Source organism: Galeopterus variegatus, unplaced genomic scaffold (genome assembly GCF_000696425.1).
Source record: "Galeopterus variegatus unplaced genomic scaffold, G_variegatus-3.0.2 Scaffold288, whole genome shotgun sequence".
NCBI classification, from domain to species: domain Eukaryota; kingdom Metazoa; phylum Chordata; class Mammalia; order Dermoptera; family Cynocephalidae; genus Galeopterus; species Galeopterus variegatus.
In genome coordinates, this window is record NW_007726399.1 from 174,703 (window position 1) to 199,173 (window position 24,471).

The following is a 24,471-nucleotide window of genomic DNA, read 5'->3' on the forward strand; positions in this document are numbered from 1 at the left end:
GTTGCCGGTCACGAAAAAAAAAAAAAACAAAAAAACAAAAAAAAAAAAAAAAAAAAAAAGTCCAACCTACTTTTCAGAAAATCTATTGGAGGAGAAGTGATTAATTGCATAACATCATACATATCCTATAAATATCAGGGGATTTTATAGGTAGGTAGAGTTTGTGCTACATTATGAGAACATGGAATAAAATAAAGCATGAATGGAAACACAAGATGATTAACATTTCTCCCTTTCATGTGAGAAACTTGGGACAGCAGAGGGTGATTTAGCATGGATTTTGGAGCTATAGCGCCTGGTTTCGTTTTCTGTCTCTCTTAAAAGCAGAGTGACTATGGGCCACTTAAGTTCACTGTGTCTCAGCATTCTCATTTGTAAAGTGGATATTAACAGTAGCTTATTGCTTAGGATTGTCTTGAGAAGAAGTTAGAGACACTGTTTCAAATCATTCTGGTGGAGAGGGAGCTGTGTAGTAAGTTAACAAATACATAACAGAAAGCAGATGAAATGCTCTAGAAGGAAGATGAAAGGTAAGTACTGTGGGAGGGCAGATCTCACTTGATCAGGGGCAAGGAGCAGAGAAAATGGTGTGACAGTTTGATAGTCAGTCCTTGATATGGCCCTCTTTGATATCTGGCCAACTAACTGTTATTGCCTGGTATAGGGAACCCTCTCACCCCATTGGGTACTCATGACCTATAAATTTATTTTGTCATCTGCTTTAGAAAACATATTTAACATAGTAAATTTGCTTAAAATAGTTGTTCATTCCAAAGCCAACAGATGGTATTTTAATTGTCCAAATAGATAAATTCTTATTTTTTCCATCTGTTTACTCTTTGTTGGTGATATTACTGGCTACTTCTCTTGGTGGTGAGTTTACCAGATTGACTTGAATCTATAGGAAATTTTTTCTCTAAAATGAGATCACTAATGGCTGGCCGGTTACTCAGTTGGTTAGAGTGCAATCTCATAACACCAAGGTCATGGGTTCAGATCCCTGTACCGGCCAGCCGCATAAAACATCAAAAGCAACCCCCTCCCCCCCCAAAATAAACCAAGTAAGATCACTAAAAAGCTTCCTAAAAGTATATCAGTTACAACCAGGAATTTGATACATTTCATTGGGTAGGGATAAGTTTACCTATGCATAATCTAAAAAGTTTATTTACTATCTGTTCAGGAAAAATAAGAATTTACAGGCATGTTAAACTATTAAGGGAACAAACTGTTAATATATTTTTGTACATGGCTATGTACATGCCTATTTTAAAATTGCGATTAAACGTTAGTTATTAATGAAGTTACTCTGACAGGGAATTCTTATGTGTTAGTTACATAGTTTGTATAGTACTTGAAAATAATAAAAACTGAAAGGTAAAAAGTATTTCATATTTTCCAACAATTTTCATTAGCCTACTTGTGAAATTATCCAGGTTAGGAAGACCTTTCTTCATTAAAGTGAGGTGGCTCTGTGTTTCTGAAATGGAAGATTTAGGTTAGAGATGCCATAAGTATACGAAAACAAACCTTAAATGGGGGATGACGTATTGAATTTATGGGAATGTATTTCAAACTTGCTGTTTCCTTGTGGTAGTATTAGAAGGCAACTTAAACCACAGGGTCACTGTGCAATTTAAACACAGTGCTCATTTCAAGGGGAATGGAGTTGAATGTGAAAATTATTTGATACAATGTACAGGTAACACTTCCGCAAATTGTTTTGCTGGTGTGGTTTTGTATGGAGACCCACACAAGACTGCTGTCCCTGGGAAGACTGTGTGAGAGGATGTGGGACTCCAGACAACTAAGCACACGTGGCCTCAGTCTAATAAAATCAGAGGCTCCTCAAATTGTTCCCCAGTGCGCCTCTGTGAACTAATCCTATTCTAGCAATTCACCAAATTGCAGCTTCAGTTGTTTCTTTTACCAAAAACCGCTTAATTTGATAAAGTGATTGTTCTCATTTCTGATCTTTCCTATACTTTTGTCTCACATGTTCATTATTTTCTGGTTATTTCCTTCAAACTCTACTGGCTAAATTTGGCCTCTTTCTTATAAGCTTAAAAAAAAATTAGTAGGTTTAGAAAAGTTAAGAAATTCATCCTCCATAAAAGGACAGAGCCATGAATTAGTTGCCTACCTGCAAACTGATTTAAATATGTAATGGAGACAGTCCTGGGGGCTTTTCTGAATGAAGAGTCAAAATACAGTAATTTTATTAAAAATTACTTAATTCTCAAAACAACTCTCCTTACCAAACTAGAATTAACATCCTCCATTTTCACGTTTCATTTATCTGTTAAAATGATGGGATATTTTGCATATCACTGGGGTTGTAAACAAAATATGTTAAAAAGCTGTTAAATAGATACACTTTCTCAGACTGTAGTTACTGAGGATTTGAAGATCTTAGTAAGCAATATAAATTCTAAACTAGCAATCAAAACTTCAACAATTTTCTTTATGTAATGGTAAAGTTTATTTCCTTTTAAATAACGATTAGAGGACAAAATGTTTAAAATTTGAAGTTTAAAACATGCACATTCACAAAAGGCCAATGACACGTAACACTGCATAGAAATGAATATTATTCAAGTTTAATAACTATTTATAAAACACAGTGCATCGAACATCAAGATAAACAACCTGAGAAAACTACTATAATCACAGATGCAATACTCTCCACTCATGCAGCTTCACAATTTCTACAGCAGTTTCAGCAGAAATGGTTTTTCATGGAGCTGAAAATACTACTTTATCTTTAATGCAAACTGCAGATTTCCATAGTGGTTGCCTTCTAAGGCTGCTGTTCTTTAAAAAAATTTTTTTAGACTTAATAAACTTGAAAATGTGAAAAATGAAGCTTGAAGTAGTTAAACAACGAGCAGTATTTACTACATTTATGGCTTCTATTCTAGACTAGAACATAAAAATATATATCTTTTAATATTCTGCTTACATCTTTTCCAGAGATTTACCTATGGAAAGTTGCCGTTAATTCAAAGTAAGTAAATATGAAATCTAGCTTTTTTCCTACTTAAGGGAGATTTATTTGCTGAGAAGGTTTGTGAGCTTTATTAAGAAAAGTTCTTAGAGGTAAGCTCAACAAAAGATTCAATTAAATTTGTCTGAATTTGTAAAATAATCTACTGATTTAGAAAAGTTGTATCAAGGACCAATTAATTCATTCAGTGGAGGATCACTGAATATTAAATTCCAGGTATGCCGTGATAGAATTTTATAAGGCAGAAATAAACATCAAGATTTACAGCAATAGCCATGCATTGGTCTGGAGCACTTTAAATATTAATTCATGCAAACCATAAAACTATCAAAAACACAGCTGCTCTCATACAAAAAATAAATCAGGATTTAAAAAATGGAAAACATTTATTTCCTTTCCTCCAAAATTTAACTTACATTCCATTTTAATAGCTGTTGAAGGTTAATTAAAATGCTGCAAAGTATAACTAGGTTTCACAAGTGACTTCAGTTATTTTAATGTGAGAAAAATCAGACTATGGTAATCTTTAAGAGGCATTATAGAAATGTTCATCATTAAAAAGCTTTTTTTAGGCACTGAACTGCATGGTGTTACCTTCGGTAATTTACAAAAAGAATTCCATATACCTGGTCTCTGTGATGGGAATGGGCTGGGCATTTTCTTGATAAATTTTGTAGATGATTATAAGATTACAGTTTTAATGAAATATGTTTTAAAACCAGGAACTATCAAAGGGCAACTGCATGAAAATAAACACTAATGGTTGTTTAGCTTTGTAATAATTATGACATTGTTACAAATAATTTAAAACTGTGAATATACAACTTATTACTTTCTGTCTCACAGTCATTTCCTAAAAGAACATTTAGAATGACAGGTTATAAGTGTTGTATAGTGCACACAATGTAGAACGTATTACCATGTGACTTTATATTGGGTATTTAGAATGCTGAATTGCAAAATTAAAATACAAAATTTAATGATCAGAATAAATGCTGATTGAGTTCTAGAATTCATTTCCCCCCTGGAAATTAAGAGACGTCATTGATTCCATTTAATGAGCATACAATTCATGTAAATGGCTAACAACATTATTTAGCAGAATACACACTCACCTGATTTGATTAGAAAAAGTTTTCCATTAAGTTAGCAGCACTGCTGAAGCAGTCTCACAGAGCAGAGTGGGGGTGGGAGGACGGGAAGCACACATATCATTTAAAATTTACTATGTTCCTGAGAAACACTGTTTTCCCGCTAATAATTTCTACAGTGTAGCATCTTTCTGGGTGTGAGACACCAATATATTTTTATATGTATATATAAAACATTTAGAAAGTCCATGCTCAATATCACTGTGTACTATTCAACATTAAAGAAGAACTCCCAGCTTTTCAATGCTCAATGAATGAGGATTTTCTACTATAAGTAGTATTTTCTGAATTGTAAACATTGTAAAGCAACCGTTTTAGCATTTGCCAGAGACCCTATATGGGACTTAAGAGTGCATGTCCTTTAGTCCAGAAAATACCCGTTAAAAGTCACTTTGAATGTTTATTTCAATCCTGGTAAAACCATGCGACTTTTTTCCAATTAAGGAAGGTAAAAAAACCAGAGCGTTTTCTCTAATTTAACACTGTAAAGTTGCTGCAATGTTACATTTTTAGTTTTACCAAGGAGGTCACTCTCTGCCCACCCCCCTCTCCCCCCCTGTGCCCCCACTCAAAAAGCAAAGACATTGACTTAATGTCAATAATTCAAAAATAGGACTATGGGACAAAAAGGCATAAATTAATCACATTTCAGATGTTAGAACATTAAATTATTAGCCATGAGTATTCTTCTCATGATGAAGAGCTCCACAGAAACAATGCATATTTCAAGATAAAAATAAAACTTTTAGTTTTCTTGTCGAAGTCAGAAAATTCAGTTCTATTATAGTCATAATGTTTTGATGCTAATATTTTGGAAAAGGATGCCACCGATGAAGGAAGGCAAATGGAGTCAGCTCTTCTCTGTAACTGGTTTAAAGTGTTTTTCTGGAGGGCGGCCCTCCATTCTTGCTTTCTTGTTTTCTGTGGTTTGACCTCAGCTATCCCTGCTCAGAGGCCCAGGAAAAGCCTCTCTGAAAACCCATTCGGTAGACAGAGCTGTGACTTCAGAATACTGAAGATGATCTTAGACTCTTAAAGCTGTGGTCTTTCTAGATGTTTTGAATCATGGTTCTCTCCATCTGAACCCCAAACAAGAAGGGTCTGAGAAGTGATGAAAACTCCTGGTTCTCTTTAGGCTGGAATTCTGTATACATGTTACAACCTCTTATTTGTAGAAAATATGGAGGCATCCTGATAACTAAATAGCTACTAACACAGAGAAGAAAATAATATATATTCTCATTTTAAATCTAGACTGAGAAGAAGGGTGAAACAGAATGTGAATTTTTAATTTCAAGGGACAATTTGAAAAATCACCTCTCTTCTCAATCCTAGTTGACTTTTTTTTTAAAAAGAGGAAATTCTACCTATTTTGCTGGTAAATCCACTTAAAGGCAAACAGGCTTTTGAATAAAAGGCAAATAGTTTGCTCCGATCTCTGAAGTGTATCTGAAAACTATAATTCCTTTTCTTCTTTTTAAACATTATTTTAAAAATAGTATAGAAAACTGTGGTTTTTACAGTCCCTTCACCATTTAGCAAAATAGGCATTTGCAGGAGATGTCTGGAAAATGCCGAAAATAATTAAACTGAACATAAGTTTTAAAACGTAGTAATGAAACTTACACATAATAAAAAGTGTCCTATGACTCTAAAGATATAGGCTTAAGTACAATAGGTATTTTTAAAATGGGAAAAACGTATGACTTATTTGTTCCAATAAACAGCACGTGACTAATTTTGGGAACTGTTTGACAAGTGAACTGTAAAGAAATTTTCAGTTGTAGGTAAGAGACAGTTGCCATAACACTGGGTGTGCATAACACATAAGACAGCCATCTCTAGTGGGAACAAACAGTGAGAATCAAGACACATTACAAAAGCGGAGCCGATGTACATGACAAAAGCCCATGCATTTAGCCGACATGTTATTCCAAACATCTTGACAGAAGCTTTGGAAATCCCACATAAATATGTAAGTGTATTTTTCTTCAGAGGAAAACTTTAAGACAAAGTGACATCACTCCATCTATAGCGGAAGCCAAATTTTTAGAAAAATCCAAATAATGATGAAACTTTATCAGAAATGACTGAGACATAAATACAATTTAAAAAATCAGTATCATAACAAGTCACATTAACACATGTGCCCTCTAATTTTAACAAATAAAAAAGACAATGAAGAAGCATTTGTAAGGCCAAAGGTGCACAACATCACAGATTTTAGTAGCAAATGCCTTGAAATATTCATTTTTGCAAATCACTCTTACATTTGAAAACTCAAGCATGCAGCTCTTACAGCAGAACCGGAAGTAAGCTTTCTCTTAAATTTCTGGGCAAATGACTACTGCATGAGAAATACACTTACTGAACTTCTTTGGCAAACATTTATCAAGACAAACACAAACACTTGTTTAGAAATTTTTCTTAGTAAGGTGAGTCAGTTCCTTAAGAACACTGGTTTGTTTCAGCATATCCTGAAATCTACATCTGGATATCAAGAGTCCCTTTAACTCAATACTGTTTTAGAGCTTTTAAATGGCTGGTCACCTTGTGGTATAGCCAATAAATTGATAGTCAGTTACAGCCCCAGAGTAACGGCTTAAGAACACTGACCTATTCTCAGTTTAAGAAAGTACTCTGGCAAGATCCAAGGTCATTTTCAATTTCTCTTTACAGAGACTTAGCAGATACTTAAAAAGATCTGAGAGAGATGGTGTTACAGTAGAGTTGCACAGTGCTTATGTCTATAATATACATGAATCTGAATGTCCATCAGCAAGATGAGCTCAGATCCACTTTCCTCTCCATGGACCAGACTGGAATTGGTCAGCAGACTGCAGTGACAACCTGGTAGCTCTCCTTAGAGAAGTAGAAGGGCCTGCCTCTCAGCCCCTCCCCATCACCACTCATCGGACCTCTGTTTCGTGGTATCATATGCTCTAATTACTTCAGACTGTGAAACGATTCCATTTTCATCTTGAGAGAAGGCATACCCGTCTGTAAGTTAATGAAAAAGCAGGATTCATTATCATGAAGTCACTGGAAATTGCTCTTATTCTGAGTTTTGAGTATTCATTTTCTAACTTGGGGAACTAATGCAATCCTTTCCACCTTCAAGAGCATGAAGACACTAATTTTTAATGTCCAGAAAAGACACAGACTTAACTGGAAAATGAAGAATGGGATGACCGCAGGTTGTCAGTTTAGATTCTATGACTTCTGCTCCCTAGAAGATGGGGCAGGCACCCCCCCCATCTCCCTCAATCCTCTGTTCAGTTCTGCAAGTCCAACCCTCCCCATTTTTGCTTCTCCATGGCTGGAGAGGGTGGGCGAGTCTAGTTAAGTGGGCTTGTGTATTTCCACGTAGATTAGGTGGATGAGGGAAGGAGAAAGGATGAGTAGGTGAGGTGGTGATTAGCTTGATTCAGTCCTTCCACAATGTATACATATATCAAAGCATCACACTGTACCCTGTAACTGTGTACAATTATTATTTTTCAATTAAAAAAAAGTGAGGAGGAGATAACCACAAATAGCTGCTAATGGTGAAAAAGCGGTCTCCTTCCTTCAGAGGATATTCTCCTTGAATCTTGGCATCTATAAACAAACTCACTGATGCCCCAACATTGTTGCAGGGGCCGTGGGGATGAGAAACGACCCCCAAGGGGATTACACCCTTAGAAGGCCTCTTGAAGTGTAAAGAGCAAAAGCATTAAACATGAGTATATATAAATGAAAATAAATTACATATGAAAATGACATGAAACAAAAGATATATACTAACACAAATAAATTTACTACAGGGCTTTATATGTTATATTCTTTTTTAGATCCTTGAAATGTTGAGAGGGCATAATTCCTAATAATTTTTTACAACTCTAAAATATTCATAAATATTTTTGAAGGGGAAAATATATGTTTCTTTGTGTTGTATGAAAGCTGAAAAGGCTCTTGTAAAGCTATGCAAGAAAAGATAACAATACGGAGAGGCAGCTTTTAAGAGTTAAGATTTACTTTACTTTTTTTTTTTTTAAGATTTAAGGAAGCAAAGAATGTGGAAATTAGTACTACTGTTTTTCTTTAAGTGAAAGAGCAAAATCTTAAAATGCTGTCTCTTCTGTTAAAAGTGAGATAGTTGTGGCCAATGGCTTCTCTAACCATTTGTCATTTACATAACATGCTACAAAAATGCAAAACTTGTTTTAGATGTTAATTTTAAATAGTTAAATATATCTAAAGTCAAAGTTCTGCTCTGATAAAGGCTACGGTACAGTAATGACAGAGGATTTATTTAAAATCAGAACTCAAATACTTACGGAGAAGGTTTTGTTGCAATGATTCAGACCGGTACAAGTTCACATGGTTCTTCTTAAAGACGTTCTTGAGCAGTTGAGCCCTCTCGGTGAGGCTACAGAGCAGAGCAGGTGCAAACGTGTGAAATAAATTATCAGCTCAGCAGAGCCCGCAGTGTGCCCACAGGACCACCAAAGAGAGTTACACTTACACAAAAGATTGCTTGAGAAATCTGTAGCCTAGTGATTCTTTTTACCCCATTTTCTCAGATAGCAAATGAGATTTCAAGTATTTAGAGACACTTTTGAGGCCATTTTTTTCCATAGCGAAGGAGGAGTTTTGTCCCCAGTAATCCTCCTCCCAATAAAAAGATTTCCTTTCCCCCAACCCACCATGTTATCTTTTAGTCAAATGGAGATATGGAATTTGTACACCACAATTAGTTTAAAAAATACAAAATCATCCAGTAGTGTTATTAGCTTCTAAAAACTTTGTTGACTTGCTATGTATATTCTAAGCATGGCATTTTTAAAAATTAAAAACTCAATTATCACTATCTTTTTCATACTTTGTACATATTTTGGTGCAAAATAATACTTTATAGTTAAAAATATTAACTAAACTAAATAGTAACTAAAATTACACAAAGAAAAAAATTCATAGACTTTTTAATTAGAAAAATTCCATTACCATTCTAATATGGTATGAAATGTGTTCCTTAATTTCATTTTAAAATAAACTATTTTCAGAAAATAATTGTGCTAGTAAGATAACAAAGAAAATATTTATTTTTCAATGAATGTTTAGAATGATCTTCTCCACAGAAGTCCATATAATTCATTATGTAACTTATAAAAATACAAAAGTGCACAAAATAATGTATCTTTTCCCCCCACTGCACATAGAACACTGCCTCACACAGTAGGAACTCAAATATTTGTCAAATAAATGAATTTGAGTAATAATTCTCAAATACACCTGTAAACATCATCAGTCTTCCCAATCACATTTCTCCATTGGTTAATTTATAAAACCTTGCTTCAATATCAAAGAACATAATATGAACATCATGAACATAAGCATGAAAAGCAAATAAGTAATCCACGTACATTGCAGCAAATGTTTATGCAATTTTGTTTTAATAACTGGAACTGACTCAGTTGAAAAATTTCCATCTTGTGTTTTTCCCACTATAAAAGCTTTAGTTAAATGGCTGTAAATTATGTTAGTTCTGTACTTTGCCAGAGACCCTGAAATGGAACAATCTTTATCATATACAAAGAAAGGATCCTCTACAAAATGAACTCATTGTGTAAATGAATTATACAAACACTTAGGCAAAAACTGAAGGAAAAATATTTAGAAATGTTGACATTTGTAATAATCTTCCACACATTTTTAAAATCTAGAGATGTTAACTGGTACTTACCAGACATATTTTATTGTCATTGGGAATTAGTTACATTAAGGCAAGAAAACAAATTAATCTAAAACTCCAGTGGTTCTGTAAATAGTTGTAAAACTTATTTTTGTCAGTGATATAAGCAGCTATGAGGAATGAGAAAAGGCTATTTTAATGGGGTCACTCTTACTGTACTCTTTAAATGATCTAACATTACACACCCCAGGACCCTGGAGGACACTAAAATATGTAACTGCTTTGAGGAAGTCGGCAGCGTTAGCTGCAGGTGGTCTGATTTTGCTAGCAGTGCCTTGTGGATGGGGTGCTGGGAAGTCTCTGGTGTTTAACACTGAAATGACTACAGAACACTCTTCTTCCTGAAATACATCTTCCAGGTTTCAGGCTGGCCTTCCTAAATGCATAATACTTTAATACTAGAACACTCAAGTGTTAAGAAGGCAGACATGAGAATTTTATCTTTCATATTATGGCAACTGAAACACATAAGATAAAATAATTTTGTTTTATAACAGTTCATATAAGACTCTCACTCAGCTGTTACATCAAGTTCATAGTTCCAATGTTACAAAAAAAAAAAAAGTAATAAGAACATCTCTTTCTTGGGAATGTAGTACATTCCTCAGGAAAGAGCATGGGCTTTGGAGTCTAACTTTGGTTTAATTTTGAATCTGCTACTTATTAGCTGGGTCGCTGTAGGCAAACCTCTCTGGGTCATCTCATATGTAACAGGAGGGCAATGCCTAACTCTCAGGCAGCCTGTGAGGAGTCAGGGGGTTGTCAGCACAGTGACTGACACTTAGGAAGCACTCAGCAAATGCTGGTCCCTCCCATCCTCATCCCCTGGATCCCAAGGACTTTATTATTAAAAAAAATCAACTAGAACAGAGATCGTCACAAAACAAAAGGTACTTTGTAAAGGTCAACTTTGATGCCTTGGTTTATATTCAAGCTTAGCTCAATGTGAAAGGCCTAGAGTTGCACATGAGATTTAATTTATAATACCCCCATTCTACCTCTTTATTAAGAAAACTACTAGGTGGTTGTTTTGTTTTTCCCTGGCTACTCTGAGCTTTTTGCTTTAGCCCCTGTAGAGCAAAGAGGCCCTTCTCCAGAATATAAATGCCATTCATAGGAGGGAGCTTAACAAATAAGTGATGAGTTGTATTTCTCTAGCCTTATCCTACCATTAGGGAACTATGCATTATTTCAAAGTTTATGCAGTTCTGTGCCAATGATGTTTGTGGGTACTGATATTACTATCAAGTCATATTATAAAATTTAATGATAAATGCTAACATTAATAGGTATATTAAAAGTTCAGTTTTTGTCGAACAGCTTAACAGTATGAGAAGACAAAAGAAAAACAAGACTATGATACCTTCTCACTAAAAAAAACCACATTTTATTCACAACTCTTGGCTAGTAGTTTTACTCAATCTGATATTTACAACTGAAAGTTGGTCTTTCATTTACATACCAAGCTATGCAAATTATGAGTTTGTTTAATGCAATTACACAGCAACTACCACTTAAATATTGTTACCTTATTTCCAAGCCCACTAAAATGTCTCAACTTGAATTTTTGGTGTAGGTGAGTGGAAAGATACCACGTTTAAAAGTAATATTTCATCTAGAAACACTAAAAAATGTTAGAGTTGGTAAAATACCTATTTACCATCCTGGAACATGTTAGAACATGTTGTCTTAAGGTATTTTCCAGTGATCCTCCAAGAGTGGTAAATTTGCATGTGTCTGTATACTGGGTTGACAAGCTATTTTGGTTGACTCATTAAAATGAATCTCCAGGGCCGGCCCGGTGGCGCACTGCTACAGTGTGCTGCTTGGGAGCGTGGTGGCGCTCCCGCCGAGGGCTCGGATCCCACATACAGACCGGTTCCCGCTCACTGGCTGAGCAAGGTGTGGGAGCAACACCGAGGGTTGTGATCCCGTTGCCGGTCCCGGTCCGGTACGGGCGCGACACTGAGGGTTGCGATCCGTTGCTACAGTGTGCTGCTTGGGAGCGTGGTGGCGCTCCCGCCGAGGGCTCGGATCCCACATACAGACCGGTTCCCGCTCACTGGCTGAGCAAGGTGTGGGAGCAACACCGAGGGTTGTGATCCCGTTGCCGGTCCCGGTCCGGTACGGGCGCGACACTGAGGGTTGCGATCCGTTGCTACAGTGTGCTGCTTGGGAGCGTGGTGGCGCTCCCGCCGAGGGCTCGGATCCCACATACAGACCGGTTCCCGCTCACTGGCTGAGCAAGGTGTGGGAGCAACACCGAGGGTTGTGATCCCGTTGCCGGTCCCGGTCCGGTACGGGCGCGACACTGAGGGTTGCGATCCGTTGCCGGACACGAAAAAAGACAAAAAAAAAAAAAAAAAGAATCTCCAGAAAGTACAGGGTACTTCAAAAAATTTGTGGAAAAACAGAACTAAAATATAATGTGAATCTTTTCACGAACTTTTTGAAGTACCTCGAAAATAACTGTTCATTCGTGGGACGTGTAATGTACAGCTGTCCCTCGCTAGGCAGTGGTGGTGGTGAGGAGATAAGCAATAACATAACAGGCCTGATCTTTGCTGTGGAAGAGAGAACGTTTCATCATTCTGTCACTCTTGTTTACAGATGTTCGACAGGACCATTATACAGTGATGAGAGTAGACTGGGGGAAAACATTTGATATAATACCCCCGTCCTCAACCCCACTCCCCAAGGTATTTCTGTAATTCTGACATAAAACCCAGTATGGAAGTTGAGAAACAGCATTTCTTTTCTATTAGTCCGGAGGCGATGTTAAAATTGCTTCTCATTAAGCTAAACCAGGCAAGGAAAGGCTGGGGAGACACCATCGCCATCAACATGACCAAAAGATCTGATGCCTCATGTTCCTCTTATGCTAGGCTGGGACCAAACACTGCTGATGGACACATCAGAGAGGACTAACCTGAAGATCCCAGGCCAAAACTCTATTTAGTAATGGCTGCTGATGATATGCTGGCTAATGTCTATAGTTAGAAGTACAAATTATGAATCATGTTATCATACCTGCTTGTCTGTAAGATACATTGCTTCACGCACATGCCAAGGATATCTAAAAATAATTACCCTGTCTCACAGTGAGAGCTCACAGTGTCCATAATCCCCTATTTTAAGTCTCTGGGTTTTTAAATGTGCTTTTTTTTTGGTTTGTTTTAGAAAAGGTAAGATGTTACACACAACTTATTGACATAATCTAGGAGGCCCATATTCCAAAAATTAATATTTTTGCTACAGAATGTATATTTACATTGTGGAATAAATAAATACTATAGGTTGTCCTTACATTTACAGAACAAATGACTCTGGTTTTTCTAGCAAAGAAATTTTGAACTTCAGAGTTTTTTGGATTTTGGAATTGTAGATATTTCTGCTCTCTGATATTGGAGCATGCCCACATAAAAGTTCCAGCAAAGAACAGGGTTTCAGAGCTTATAAGCAATTTTCTCAACGAAAAATTAGAAGTCATTGCTACACAGTTGGTCAGGAGTAAGGTTTGGGTTATTCTCCTAATATTTTAGACTTAAATTGATTTTTACCGTAACCCATGGCTCAAAAGCAATATAGTTAGATTGATGAAACATACTTTTCCCCCTAAAATCTAATGGAATGTATCTAACACACTGGATAATATGGTAAGTGGCATACTATTTCTACTAGAAATGACTAATTACTTTGATCAAGTTGTTTTAATTTTTGAAAATGAAAAAAGATGAGAAATAAATTATTGTAAACATTAGCCTTCCTGCAGTGCTTACAATTTATAGTTTCTCTGACATATTTGCATTTCATATATAACTTGAGCTCAACAGTAGTACTTACTTAGTGAAGATTAAAAAAAATTAGAGATGATCAACTCACAAGATATTTCTGAAGTTAAGAATTCTATCACTTTATGACAAAAAGGTGAACAATCACTGCTTTGGATATTGCCTAGTTTGGGAAGTATAACATATAATTCTATGATTTTATGCATCAGAATTTACTTCACTGTCCATACGTCAACCATTAATTTGCCACCCACCACTCAACCGTTCTTTTGTCTGCCCATTCATTCATTCATTCCTTAGTTTATTCTCTTGACCATTCATTCATCTAGTCAACAAATAATGATCAAGCACTACTAAGTTCCCAGAGCTGCACCAGGTGATGGGTTGCAGCTATGACTAAGACATGAGCCTCTCCTTCAAGTAGCTCAATCTGGCAGGGGAAACAAACATATATAGGGTACACAAATACAATCTAATGCAATGTAGTAAATATAACAATGCAAGTTTATATAAAGCACAGGGAAAGTAGGCTAGGAATTATTTAGTTTTGGACATGAAAAGTCAAGGATTCTGCATCTGAACTGGATTTTGAAAGCTAGGAATTTGAGTGCTTAGTCTAAGAGGGCTACTGGCTCCCAAACAAGGGGACAGCATGTGCAAGGACTGGGAGATATAAAATAACATGGCATTTTTGAAGTAAAGGAAGTCTGGTATCACTAGAATATACATTTCCTGTATTTCTCCCCTTTTGACAAGGTAGATAAAATTTGCTAACTTTTTTGAAATTTGACATCAATTTTTTTTTTGTCTTTTTCCATGTCCGGCAACGGATTGCAACGCTCAGTGTCGCGCCCGTACCAGACCGGGACCGGCAACGGGATCGCAACCCTCGGCGTTGCCCCCGTGCCTCACTCAGCCAGTGAGCGGGAACCGGTCTGTATGTGGGATCCGAACTCTCGGCGGGAGCGCAGCCGCACTTCCCAAGCGGCGCACTAGCGCAGTGCGCCACCAGGCCGGCCCAAAATTTGACATCAATTTCATTATTCAAGATTCCTAACATAATCCTGGCAGTAAAATCAATCTGACAATTCTTTAACTGCCTTCAAATGTAATTAGTTTAGCATAGGGACTTTTTCATCCAGTTGCTATCTTCTCCTTTCACAGATCCTTTTTGTTCCCCGTCCTCTAGCTATCTTGTAGCAGGAGGCTGCTGTGATTACAATGACCAGCTCTCTTCTTCTTATCACCAATCACAGCAACAGCAACATGGGGTATGTGCAGCACACCACGGGTTTTTCTTTGTGGTATTCAGCTAATAGCTCACTCATTTCTGAGTTCTTGAGAAAAGCTGAATAGGTTATTAGGCAAATGAGCAGGGCAGCAGCAGGGAATTTATATAGTGCATTTTCTATGGAGAAGTTGGTGGTCATTTATGGGAGAATCAACTTCTTTCCTTTTTAGGCTGATGTATTTTATTTAATGGAAGGGGTTACATATATTACAGACTCATTGACTCTTTAGGACCTGGAGGTAATCAGATCGAACCCTCAGTCTGCTTTATGAATTGTCAGAGTCCCAGATATATGACAAACTAGGTAAACTAAGTATCACCTGGAGGGGCTTAAGGTATGTTTTATTAACATACTTACAAATATGAGGAATTTACTCCTAAGGATAGTAACAGTATTATCAGTGGCCTTTCTCTAATTATTGTTAATAAATGGTTTTATTCTCAATTTTGTGAGCTAGGGCTCTTAACATATCCTTTTCATTGCTAGAGCGAAAGAGAGAACAAACATCTACCGAAGGACTGTTTGTGCCAGGCAAAGAATAGGTGCTCTGGTATGATAAACCATGTGATGCAGATTTGTGAATGAAGGGGCAGGTGCGGGGAGGAGAACCCCTACCACCCTGAAAGAACATATTATCATTCCCGTCATGTACACAGCAGCACTAACCTAGAGAGCTTGAGTGCTTTGTCAAGTTATTGGTAAGCTATTTTTGCTGCTATACCACATTCTTGAAAAAGCAGCAAAAGGAGGCAGAATAGTGAATGGTTCAGAGCAGGAGCTCTGGAATCACTCAGCATGGGCTCTACCTTGGAAACCTAGGCTCTCTAAGCCCCAGTTTCCTCATCTGGAAAAAATGGAGGTGATCAAGCTGCACAGGGTTGTTGCAGGGATTCAATGAGATATACACATAAATGCAAGTGAAGCACTTGGCTTGGAGTGAGTGCTCCACAAATGTCAGTGCTAATATTTTCAATGTCAGTGCTAATATTTTCCTTCAGTCTGATGAGAAGGAGTGGGAGCTGGAAGCCAAGGTCTCAGCTTGAGTTTCCAGTCTGACACCTACTCCATGTGCCAAACTGAGTAATAACAGTGAATTGTGATGAAGGTCATATATACTAGAGCATTTACATGTACAGACATAAACTTATGGTTTAGACAGAACTTTAGCTCACTTTAGTATGATGAGAGAAAAAATAGAACAAATTCCTGGTATCATCTTCATATTGTGTTTTATTATAGACTACTTTCAACTAATTTTTGTTGTTTTGGTTTTTTTGTTGTTGTTGTTGCAACTGGCCAGTAAGAGGATCTGAACCCTTGACTTTGGTGTTACCAGCACCACACTCTCCCAAGTAAGCTAACTGGTCGGCCCACTTTCAACTAATTTTCTTTTTTTTACAATGCTTTGTGAATTTAGTGTTTTTGATTAGCTTTCTAACTTTGCTTTTTTGGGGCGGGCGTGGTAGTGAGGAAGAGAACTTAGAAAGAATAACTCACTTATAAGATATGTATATCCAGGTCAGTTCCTAATACCGTACTAAACCACAAATGCAATTATAGGGCAGTTTGCCCTATGTCAAACTATGATTTTTGATTACATACTGTTTTATCATGAATACCGTTCCAAGCTAAAAATATTTTTCTTCCCTTTCAGTTTAATATCACAATAATATTTGTAACTACCATTTATTTTAGGCTCCTTAAGCACCAGGCACTACGCTACATGCTTTGTAATATTTTACTTAGTTCTCACAACTAACATGAGGTAGGTGTTATCAGCCCCATTTTACTGATGAGGAAATTAAGGCTCAGTAGCATTAAGCAACTTGGCTAAGGCCACACACAGCTTAATAAGTGATGGGTCTGTTTTGAATCCCTATTTCTCTGTTTCCAAAATCTTTCTGATTCCACGCAAGCTGCATGTTAGCTCATTAATACAGGTTTTATCACTTATTTCCAACCACTAGTAAAAGATATTTAAAGTTCATCTTGGAAAAGAACATACTCAGTGTATATTTTACCTTTTTCCAAGCACAACTGCTCCTGGGTCTTGAGATTTTGCCTCCAGCTCCTGAACTTCATCTACTAATGTTTTAAAAGCAGTCCTCTTGATACTGCCAAAAAAAAAAAAAAAAAAAAAAAAAAAAGGATTTGTATGGAAATACTAGGGTGAAGACTTTACAAAACTAGATGTCTGCTTTATTATCATGATGCTGGTAAGTACAGTGGTGACCAGAATATGAGCAGTTTCTCAATAGAATCTAAAAAATTACAGTAATTTTGAGCATTAATATAATTATAGGAAATATAAGTAAATATAGTTTTAAAATAAATGGTTTAGGTTTATAATATTAAAACTCTCATAGTTATTAAACATCATATAATTAACTTTAATGATACCTTTTTTTGTGGAAAGAAATAACATTTTAAAAGTTATAATCCTTGGGAAAAATTAGTAAAGTTTTTGTTTTTTCCATTCTATACATATGTTTTGAATCAGACAAGCAATTATTATTTAAAAAAAAAATATAAAAATTTTTTTTAACTAAAAATTTTTTTAACAACTATTAAATTTTTTTTCTTCTGGGTTTTTAGGCTGATTTCTAAAAAATGTACCCTCTAATGTAATTCTCTCCAATGCAATACACTTTGATCTTAATTGAAACTACCTGCTTTTTTCTTGTTTGGTCTTTTAAACTAATTTAGTTTTCTAGTTTCTGAATCACTCCTTCCTTCTTTATTTATTTGAAATTAATATTACTAGCTCCTGTTCTGCAAACTCTACATGTAACGAGTTGACATTACAACTAGCAAAATCTGAGGATTAATACGCATGGATACTTTTGTGTGCATGACTGAGTATTATACTTACACCTTGTACACCACATCAAGAAGCAAAGATGCCACAGGGATAAATAACAAGCCCGTCCAAAAGACTCCGGAACTAAACAACATGGCTGCCTGTGCAAATCATCAGAAACAACATTTCTTTAAAAGTCAATAAATTCATCATTCATGTTTAGTTTTTATATGATTTCAGGTAAAATAATTTTAAGAATATTATTCTGTAAGAAGGTATACAATAACTCTGGATTCAAACCCATGAAATATTTGGAATTAAAAGTCAAATGTTTAAAACATGCATTTACTATATCTTTTTTCCCCTCAAGTAGCTCATATAGTAAAGTTTTATCATGTACCAAATGTTCTTATATTTTTATATAAAATTTTTATTATTGTGGTTAATATACAGCGTAATAAACCTTGAACTTCCTTTATAACTTAGAATATCAAAATCAATGTTTCTGAGCAAACTAAAAATATACTTTGGTTAAAATTCTCTTATAATAACATGTAAAATAAATCCTAGTTGGAAACTGAATTTACTATTTCTGGCAAATGAAAATTAGCTTTACTTTTGTAAAGTTACAGGTTATTAAAAAAATCACCCAGATCAATCATGACTATAGCATAATCAAATTAAGATCTCTATGATAACAATTTGATTTTTGGCTAATATTAGGTAGGGATAATATTAATTTTTGTTCAATGATTTATATAACTTGTATCAGTGTATACCTGTTATTGCTAAAGTTAAAACAGATGCCTGCTATGTAAAATCCAAATAAGGGTGCATTAAAAATAACTTTAATAATTCCTTTGTATTAAATCCTAAATTGTTATATCAGAGACTTTTCGGTTGCTAAGAAAGTGATTCTGTGATTTAAAAAGTAATAAATTCTATTAGTTGTTTTCAATTATAATAAAAAATCTTTGTAACATAATTATACAGAGTTTAAAAGGAACAGTGTTGTACAAAAAAACCAAAAGAAATATTTTGGTTTCACTTCTTTGAGTCTATTTATCAAGAGTAAATTTGTAGGACCTATTCAAATCCATAAACATATTGTCATAATTCCATTAAAAAGTAGCCAACTAACGCATGCACATGTATATTCTACTAAAAATCACACAGGAAAAAAAAATTTTTTTTTAACCAGGTGTGGTTTGAATTAAAAATAACCTAGAGTTTAATTCTTCTAGGCAGTTTCACAGTTACCCATAAACAGTCCTAATAAATCCTTATCAAATATAAAGATTACTAATTATAAATTACGTTTCAGATTACGTATTCATTTTGATTCTCTACTGAGGACCAGGAACTGCTGTTTACATTTCTGCCCACATTAACATGGACTTATCAATACAGACCACTGCTTTAAGGATGCTAAGGTTTTTCACTGTATAGGACTGAATAGTTCTGAACACGTTTAAAATAAAAACATGTTATTACCAAGAATTTCAGAAAATAAATTTTGTCATGTGGGTTCAATGGACCAGCACCCATAGACTAGACACCGAGATGAAAAATTCACATAAAAGTCACTTTATTTAATAAGCAAAACATGATCTTCAACATGTTTGCCGACATCCTCAATAGTGAAAACCAACAATAATTATGTACTAGGAAATGTCTATCAAGTCAGTGGGTTTTATTTAGATTGAAGGAAGCTTTCTAGTAAGGTAACAACTGTAAAAAACCCCATTTCTTTTTCCTTTGGGGGGAAAAGGTAAGTTAAGATTCTAAGACATATAACCGAAAATACCATGTTTACTTGGCTTAATTTTAATATATTTTAATTTGGTAGGCAAGAGAAGATAAATTTATTCTTGACATCAGCACCTAGTATTAAATGTCCTCTGGTGAAAGCAGCAAAAGTGGTGGAAACTTGAGGCTGCTAATTCTGACCATTGTGATGTTAACTATGGGGGAGCAATGGGCACCCACTATTCAGTTCACCAGCCTTTGGCTTTACAAATGAACAACATGAATTGAGGGGGGAAAAAAGTTTTTCTGCGTCATATCTGAAAGCCTGTCAGATTTTTTTTTCTTTTGCAGAGTTAATCCAAATCTAAAAGATTTAAAGCCGGCATTCGCATTAAAGACAGAGTCTCTTTGTATTTTTTGGATGAAGAGAGGGGGAAAAGAATAAAATCCCACAGAGGTATTTCCTTCCTTTCTGTACAAGAAAGCTCCCCCTCACTCTGTAGCAACCAGTTTTGTCTCTAACTTTTCACATCTCCGCACTCGCAGGCAGGTCAGCTGGGAAAAGGCGACTGATCCCGCAGACAATGGTGGTGACAGGAGCAGCCTGTTGGTGGCTGGGCTCCGGCTCCCCCTGAGAGCAGTCTGCAAATTGCTCCTAATGTGGGAGGTTGGTGGGCCATGCCAAGTGGCCCCCGCTGCCCCTCCTTAAGGCCCTGTGAAACCAAATGGAATCTGCCAGAAAAGTGGCTCCCGGGGGACTTGGGAAGGGATCAGCCGACAGGGCTGCAAAGCTGGTAAATGGGAGGGCACAAGCCCTGAGCGCGGAACAAGCAACTGCTTGTCTCTGCATAGAGATGCTGGCTCAAAATTGGACCACTAGGGTTTCAAAAATAAACCGATGCTGCCTGCAAATGCAGCTTGTGGCAGGGGAATTGTCCTGAAATTTCCATGTGAACTTGCAGAGAAAGAGTGTTTGAGAAAATACACACTTAGGTGCATTTGGTCAAGCCAAGGGCACGCCCAGACAAGAGGGGCTTGCCTTCTGACCCACAATGGGGTGATCCATAAGCACCTACCTTCCCACACCATCACTGCCAATGTGCCCACGTTCAGTCTCGTGGGAGAGAGAATTCAAACCTGCCATTGCCTCTAAACCTTTAAGATGTGCTTCTTAAGACTATGTCTACTTTTACACTATGAAGGTCAGAGTGGTGCACTGTGACTCTTACTCTATGTATAGATAGATGACTTGCAAAAGAAGAAGGCCCTTTGGAGAACCCTAAGACTATATCCACGGACCCCAGTGGCAGCAGGTTTGGTGATAAACAGCCCTGGAAGTGGTCCTGGCTCTGCCTTCCCAGCTGTCAGCCTCTCAGGAAGTAACTTCTCAGTCTCAGTTTCCTCAGCTGTAAAGTGGATCGTAAAGAATTAAACCCGATACAGTGTGTGAAGTGGCTGCTTTTATTATCAACACTGATTATTAACAAACTTTCCTTTCTTCATTTTAATTTTAAAATTTCTTTTAACATTTTTTAGTTTCTTGTTTTTTTCTAGTGACCTGGCCCATGGGATTCAAGGAAGGAAATTAAAAATTTTTTAAAATTTATTATTAGCATATTCATTTTTACAAATTGTGATATTTCTTTATGCCCTTTGCCTGCCCCATTACTTCCCAACCTCCCTCCCTCCCTCCCCTCATCTCTAGTATCCTTAGGTTTGTTCTTTCCTTCTGAAAGTTCAAGGTATCATTGTGGTCTTTTCTTTCTTTCTCCTTCATTCCTTCCCTCCAACCTCCCCCCGCCGCCCCAAGGAAGGAAATTTTTATCACATTACCATTAAGTGTAAGTTAGTTTATAAATATCATGGTTTTCATCACAACTATATCTCAATATATGCTGGTCTCAACATAGGCCAAAGTAACTGATCACTAATAAAATAACATTGATTTCAATTTACTAATTTAGAAAATAAAGATAATTTTTCTTATAGAAATTATTACTGACTGCATAATAATAACATATTAACTTGAGAAGGGAAAATTATGCAGAAAACAGTACTGCATAACTTGGTTAGTTATATTTTTTGGAGGGGAGTGTAGCAGGAGAAATTAATAAAAATTCCAGAGGAGTTAAGAGTTAACATTAGCAACTACAACGACAATAACAAAACAAACCAAGAAGTGATTATTAAGTGTCTGGATAAAGTTTTCTATAAGGGCTTTCTAAACTTAAAAACAGTTTTAAAAAGCTACAAAAGGAAATGGTTTAAAGAAACTGATTCACAAAAATGTAAAACTTCCACATGTTCAAAAAGAACATAACAAAAAAAGTAAATGATAAACAAGAAACTGGGAGAATGACTATTACAAACACATGAAATTCTTTGGTAAAATCTGATCATAAAAATAGTCCATTTACATCTTCATAAGAATAGCGGAGATCCCAACAGATAGGCACAAAACCAGGAAAGGTGTTCACAAAAGCAGCAACAAGTAATCACTAACATGGGAAAGTGTTGAGCCACTCTGTAATGGCAGAAACACTGCCAAATTAGATTTTAAAAATTCACTACCACAGTTTGGGGGAGGCATACGGGGGAAAAGGTATTTGTAAAAATTTATATTTCCGCCACCAATGTACTAGCCTTTGGGAAAGGTATTTGGTAACAAACATTCATTTCTGTTAATTTGATAATTCAATTTCTGAACTGTGTGTTAAAATGAGGTACAGTTTTTGCTCATAGATTAGTATCTCATGAAACTGTTCTGTAGTCACTAGTGCTGAGAGCACGCCTTTCCTGCAAAGGGCCCGTGGCACAAGGTTAAGCACAGGTGCAAACAGACCACAGCAGTACCCTCTTGGAGAGTCACAGGCAGAGGAGTAGTTAAGCCTTTGAGAAGTCAGAGTAAAGAACCCTATCGAATAGTTTTTTAAACTGAAGTTTCCCAGATGTATTTATCAATCATGGGATACTTTTCCCCACAAACTACTACTAACACCTCAAGGAACTAATTTTGGGAAGTGCAAATATTCATTGTCGGTTCTTTTAACTAACAAAACATTAGCGAAAGTAACAGGTCATGGTGTGGCTGGCTAAGTTAATGCACATCCGTATGAGAGAATATCGTCTAGGCTGTTAAAGATGCTGCTTGTAGAACGTAATTATTAGAAAACTGATCATTCGGAAGAGTCTTGCATAAAGGGAAAGGAAAATTGGTCAGGTATTCCCTCAGGAGCCTTCTGTTCCCAACTAAACACCCTCCCTGGGAAGTCTGCGGTTTCTCTTATCTACACATGAGAATCACCCACAGCTTAGATCTCCCGCCTGTACCTCGAACACAGACCACCCAGCTCTGAACGTGAATGCTGCACAGACACCTAAACCTAACACACCCCAAACTGAACACAAACTGACTTCCCCCTAAAGCCTGTTCTTCCTCGGTGCAGCCTATTCAGGAAGTGGCTTCATCACTGGTTGTCCAAGGCAGAAGGAACCTGGGTCATATGCTTGAATGGCCTCTTTATGCCAATATATATCACCAGTGTCTACTGTGTTTTAGTATCTTCTCGGACTTTCCCATCTCTTGCTGACCTTGCTGCCATGATCCCCCCCCCCCCAAATTTGCCTGTCCTCCTGCAATGGCCTCCTAGCTGGACCTCCTAACTCCAGTATTCCTCTGCTTCTGGCCATTCACACTGCAGCAGAGGGACATTTCCCAAGTGCAAATGAGAATTTAGCAGTTCCTGGATCAAACTCTCTCAATGGCTTCACATCGCCCTCAGGATAGAACACAAACTCCTTAATTTGATTCAAGACCTTTCCTATCTGACTTATGGTGCTTCCCATCATCATCGCTTAAGGCCCCCCGCCCCCCATGTCTAGCTACACATAATGTGTTTCCACTCCTGGAAAGTGCATGCGCTCACTCTCACCCTTGGGTGTCTGCCTCTTTGACTCCTGCTCACCCTTGCATTTTCACATCTGATGTCCCTCCCTCCTTAGACTGCATTAGCTGACGTACTCTGGACTGCCATTAGGTTGGCACCTATCACTCATTCCTGGTTGCTCCTTTGTCTTCCGGTTAGACCAGCCTCTCTATAAGAAGAAATGTATCTTAATTCTCACAACCCAAGTACTGAACCACCAAGCAAATGTTCAATGAATAATTGTTGGATAAATAAGTTCTTACAACCTATTGTCTGGAGAAAGTCAAAAACACCAGAGCCCTGGGACTGTGTTGTGGTGGTTACAGTTTGCTTGTTTCTTGTGTTTTGGCATGGAGTTATCCTGGGGGGAGTTATAGCTAGATATTTATGTGTTTTGGGGAGAGGGGAGAAGAGGGTGATCTAGCTTCTTAACCATCCTTTTCTAATGTGGGTTGTCTTTTCTGTTTAAAAAAAAAAAAAGACTGAACAACATGCATTAAAAGCTAAGTATGTTAAACTATCTTCCCCTCACCCCCAGTCTGAATCAGTAGAAATATTTCAGTGAATTCAAGGAAAGTCTCATACCTGGAAGTAATATAGATTTTTGTTTTGTTTTCTTTTTTGGGTGGGGAAGGGATGTAGGATGATAGGCAGGAAGAGAAGTTCTTGTACCAGCATTAATGATGATTTTTATTAACTATGCAACACGAATACTTCACTATGTCAAATAAAAAAAAGCAAAATAAAAAATCCTAGTCTGCCTCATCTAGGCAAATACAGCTTTATCCTTCCAGCTGCTTTGGCCAAAAAACTTAGGAGTCATCCTTCTTTCCTTCTTTTCTCTCAAACTGCACATTCAATCCACTGGCAAATTTTATCTTCTGCTTAAATATTCCACATACCAATGTTCATAGCAGCACAACTCACGATAGCCAAAAGGTGGAAACAACACTGAGATGGATGAATAAGCAAAATGTGGTGTGTATATATATATATATATATATATATATATATATATATA

At 36.6% G+C, this 24,471-nt stretch overlaps 1 protein-coding gene across 1 annotated transcript in view; it reads right to left on the reverse strand.

The window, feature by feature from the left end:
* Positions 1 to 6,222: 6,222 nt before the first annotated feature.
* Positions 6,223 to 24,471, reverse strand: part of ATP8A1 (ATPase, aminophospholipid transporter (APLT), class I, type 8A, member 1) — a 235,996-nt gene continuing 217,747 nt past the window's right edge. Inside the window, exons 34-37 of the mRNA XM_008567055.1 lie at positions 17,848 to 17,936; positions 16,997 to 17,089; positions 8,478 to 8,569; positions 6,223 to 7,158 (exon numbers count right to left, since the gene is read on the reverse strand). Of these exons, the coding sequence (XP_008565277.1) occupies positions 7,061 to 7,158; positions 8,478 to 8,569; positions 16,997 to 17,089; positions 17,848 to 17,936 (372 nt within the window). The 3' untranslated portion in view covers positions 6,223 to 7,060. The remainder of the gene's footprint in view (positions 7,159 to 8,477; positions 8,570 to 16,996; positions 17,090 to 17,847; positions 17,937 to 24,471) is intronic.